We start from the raw sequence: 3387 nt of genomic DNA on the forward strand, positions 1-3387 counted from the left end.
CCCCCACCCCCGGACTTTAACCGGCCTCCCCCCTCAGCTCCCCAACCTGCGGGCGAAAGGGCTGGAAAGCAGGAAAGGTGTGACCCCTGACCTCTGGCCGGGCCTACGCGGGGGAGGAAAGGCTGGCCCTTGTTGGACAAGTTCAAGCCGCTGGGAGAGCTTAAATAAGAAGTAATCTCTTCGAGATCGGGAGTCGCCGGCCCCCTTGGCGCGCGCGCTCCCAGTAGAGCTGCGCGGGGCACAGCAGCAGAAGCACCGGCATCGCCGGGGGCGGGGGTGGGGGGAGCGCGCGGAGGCGGGAAAGCGCTTCGGAACCCTTCGGCCTGGAGAGGAGGGCCAGCCAAGCCCGCTCGGAGGCGAGCTGCGGGAGGGAGCTGTGCCCTCTGCCGCTCCAGTGCAGGCAGTGGGCGCGCCGGCAGTTTCGCTCTGCTCGGCCTGGGACGCGCTTTGCGTTGGGAAGCGGGCGGCACCTTCCTCCCGAGGCTGGCGCCCACGCGGACCTGGCGAAGTCCGCTTTGGGAAACGCGGAGCCTCCGCAGACCCCATCGCAGACCTCCAGTCCCCACACCGCGTCCTGAGCTACAACCTTCCCTAGATAGTTGCAAATGAATGAGTACTCACCGCGGGCCAGATCCAAGTTTTACCCAACGGAAAGGGCGCGGGACCAAGAATGAACCCACTGCATGGCTACATCCGGCACGCCACACTCACACTCACACACGGTCACCTCGTTTCCTCCACGGATTTGTCTGGAACGCTGGAGAGAAGGGGGAAAAGCGTTTTGAGAAAACTCCATCTCCCCTCCCCTTCAGTCTTGCCATGAAATACAATGATTCATTTTTGTTACCAGCGCAGCACTGTCCTCCCCACCACGCACACACAGAGCCACACTCTCATATTCACACTCACTCTCAGCTTCCAGAGCGCCTGCATTTTCTTTGGGAGCCGCTGGGAGGTTCATTAATATCATTAGCATTTAACCCCCTCCCTCTCCCCATCCCCTCCCCGCACATGGCTGACGTCAGACCCCGCCAGGAGTTGGGGGAAAAGCTAAGTGGGCCAGGGACGCCCTATTCCCCTCCCCGCGGCTGCCTGTCAGAGAGCTTCTGGAGATATTACCGGGGACCCAGTCCGCCGCGACAGGCACAAAGTCACGGGGTAATGAACTTCGGGGACCCCGTGCGGCTGCGAGCGCGGCTCTCCCCGGAAACCAGGAGCTGGCCGCGCGTTCCTTCGGGAGACTCCCCGGCAATCCAGCGGTCCCCCTCGGCGCTTGGGTCTGCCCGGAGACTGCGGTTGTTTTCCTTCTGTCCTTAGAAGACCCGCAGTCTGCAAAGGACTGTCCGCACTCTGCATGCCTAACGCAGAGGGAGAAATTGAAGACGGAGAGACGGGAATGGAGGAAGAGAGGAATTTGGCCCTTTTGGCTCCGTAGGAAGACCCTTTTCGTGTGTCTCCATTTCTGTCCTTCAATACCCCTCTCTTGTTCTCCCTTCTTCCTCTGCCTGCCCCTCCGTCTCCCCATTTGTCTGTCCACGCGTGTGTCCATATCAGGCAACATTCCCCAAAGCTGCGGTTTTGCAAGAGCCGGGAAGAAACTTCAGGATGCTGACATTTCCACGGCGGAACGAATTCTGAGCCCCTCCAACCCCCACCCCGGGGAGCGGCGCGCGCCGACACCCACCTGTCTGGCCCGGGAGCCTCGCAGGCTGGAGGGCGGCTGGAGAGCGGCGGAGCCCGGCGGCGAGGCGGGCGCTGTCGGCCGGGACTCGAGCAGCGCCCACCAGCCGCTCCGCCCCGGGGCCGCCAGCATGAGCAAGCCGGCCGGATCAACAAGTGGGTACCTTTCGGTCCGCTGCTGGGTTCGGGCGCGCTGCCTGGGGCGGGGGAGGCGGGGAGGCCTGGGCGATGCTGCCCCGGGGACAGCGGCTGGGAGCCGGGAGAGGTACTCCACTGGCGCGTGTGCTTTGGCCCAGCTTCTGGTAGACCGCGAGTCGGAGCGTTTGGTGGTGAGGGAAGAACAATTTGTTACCTCTGACTCTCTTGGTCACCCCTTCTTTCCGGTGAGGTGGGAAGGTTGCAACCCATGCAGCCAGCCCTCCAGTCCCGCGAGTTCCCTCCACTTATCACTTATCCCCAGGTGCGGGGAGGAGGGGGCGGTGGGGGCGGGAGCTAGGCCTCAGCCCGGGGCGGCGGCACCAGAATACGCTCGCTCAAAACTCCCAGCTCCGGCAAGGCGCGCAGAAGCAACTCCGCGAAAAGCGGATTTTGAATGGAATGCTTTGCACCCCGTTTCTAGCTATTGCAAATAATCCTGCGAACTGGGAAGCAGAAACCATTTAAAAGTCACATTTTCCTTAATCCTAAATCCGCATAGGTCATAACTGGGGAATCTAAAGTATGGCGAACCGCTCTAGCAGAGAGGGGACCAAATCCCTAAGCCCAAGGACTTTTCGAGCGGGAGCTCCACAGAGGTGGAGTGTGCGGCCTGCTCCCTTCGCGCGGTTTTCTCCTTTAAACTTGCTGAGCTGGCGGCTGTCCCTCGCAAGCCAGGCCGAGGCTGATATCCAGCGGCCCTGCACCACGGCCTAGTGCAGGGCGAGGTGGAAGTTGCAGGGCTTTTGCGTGCACCGAGCCTGCGGGAGCCGAGGACTTGCAGGCCCGAGCCCCTGTTGGGCGGGCGCGGCCCCACTGCTGGGATCTCCCCGGGCCTTTCAGTTCCCGCCCTCCGGTGGCCCGGGTGCCCTATCCTGGGTCCCAGGCCCCGGGTGACGCTGCTGCCGTCCCCAGGTCCCGGAGTCCGGCCCTGGCTGCTTTCACCTACAGCGTATTTGGTGACTTGTGCTTTCCTCCGCGCGGGCCCCGCTTCTCCCCTCCCTGGCTCTCCTTATCTGATCGGAGCCTGAAAGTTGGCAGAGTCCGCTTCTGAGAACTGAGAGCGAAGTCCCACTTCAGTGGGATGCAACTCCTGCCCGTCCCACATGGCTTGTGTTTTCACTTTGTCTGATGGTTTTGGCCTGGGTGCTGCTGCCCTTTTAAGAATCAGAGCGAAATGAACGTGAACAAAAAGAGAAAAGGAGACACGTTTAGATCCTGCAAACTGGGAAGAGAGAAGGAGCCTTAACCGCGGTCTGCATCCGCGCCCGCACTGCAGGGCTGGCCTACTCTGGCCTGGCTGTTGGACCCTCTGGGAGGGGGAGCGAGCTCGTTCTTTGTGGCCCGTGTTCCCGTGTGCAGGGTCCCTCTCAGGAGGTTCGGAGAGAGACCTCTCCTGTGCACTCCCAGCCTCACTGCCAAAACCCACGGCCGCGGCCCTGCAGGCCTCCTGCTCGCCGCCTTCCCTGGAAGTAAGGAGTCTCGGACTCTTGCACCCACTTGGGGTCCAGA

The 3387-nt window shown here is 62.3% G+C and overlaps 1 protein-coding gene across 1 annotated transcript in view; it reads left to right on the top strand.

Annotated features, from left to right (window-relative positions):
* The first annotated feature begins 1114 nt into the window (after positions 1-1114).
* The window catches only part of NR2E1 (nuclear receptor subfamily 2 group E member 1), a 21206-nt gene continuing 18933 nt past the window's right edge, over positions 1115-3387 (top strand). Inside the window, exon 1 of the mRNA XM_006098022.2 lies at positions 1115-1836. Within this exon, the coding sequence (XP_006098084.1) occupies positions 1812-1836 (25 nt within the window). The 5' untranslated portion in view covers positions 1115-1811. The remainder of the gene's footprint in view (positions 1837-3387) is intronic.

Source organism: Myotis lucifugus, unplaced genomic scaffold, assembly GCF_000147115.1.
Source record: "Myotis lucifugus unplaced genomic scaffold, Myoluc2.0 scaffold_216, whole genome shotgun sequence".
NCBI classification, from domain to species: Eukaryota; Metazoa; Chordata; class Mammalia; order Chiroptera; family Vespertilionidae; genus Myotis; species Myotis lucifugus.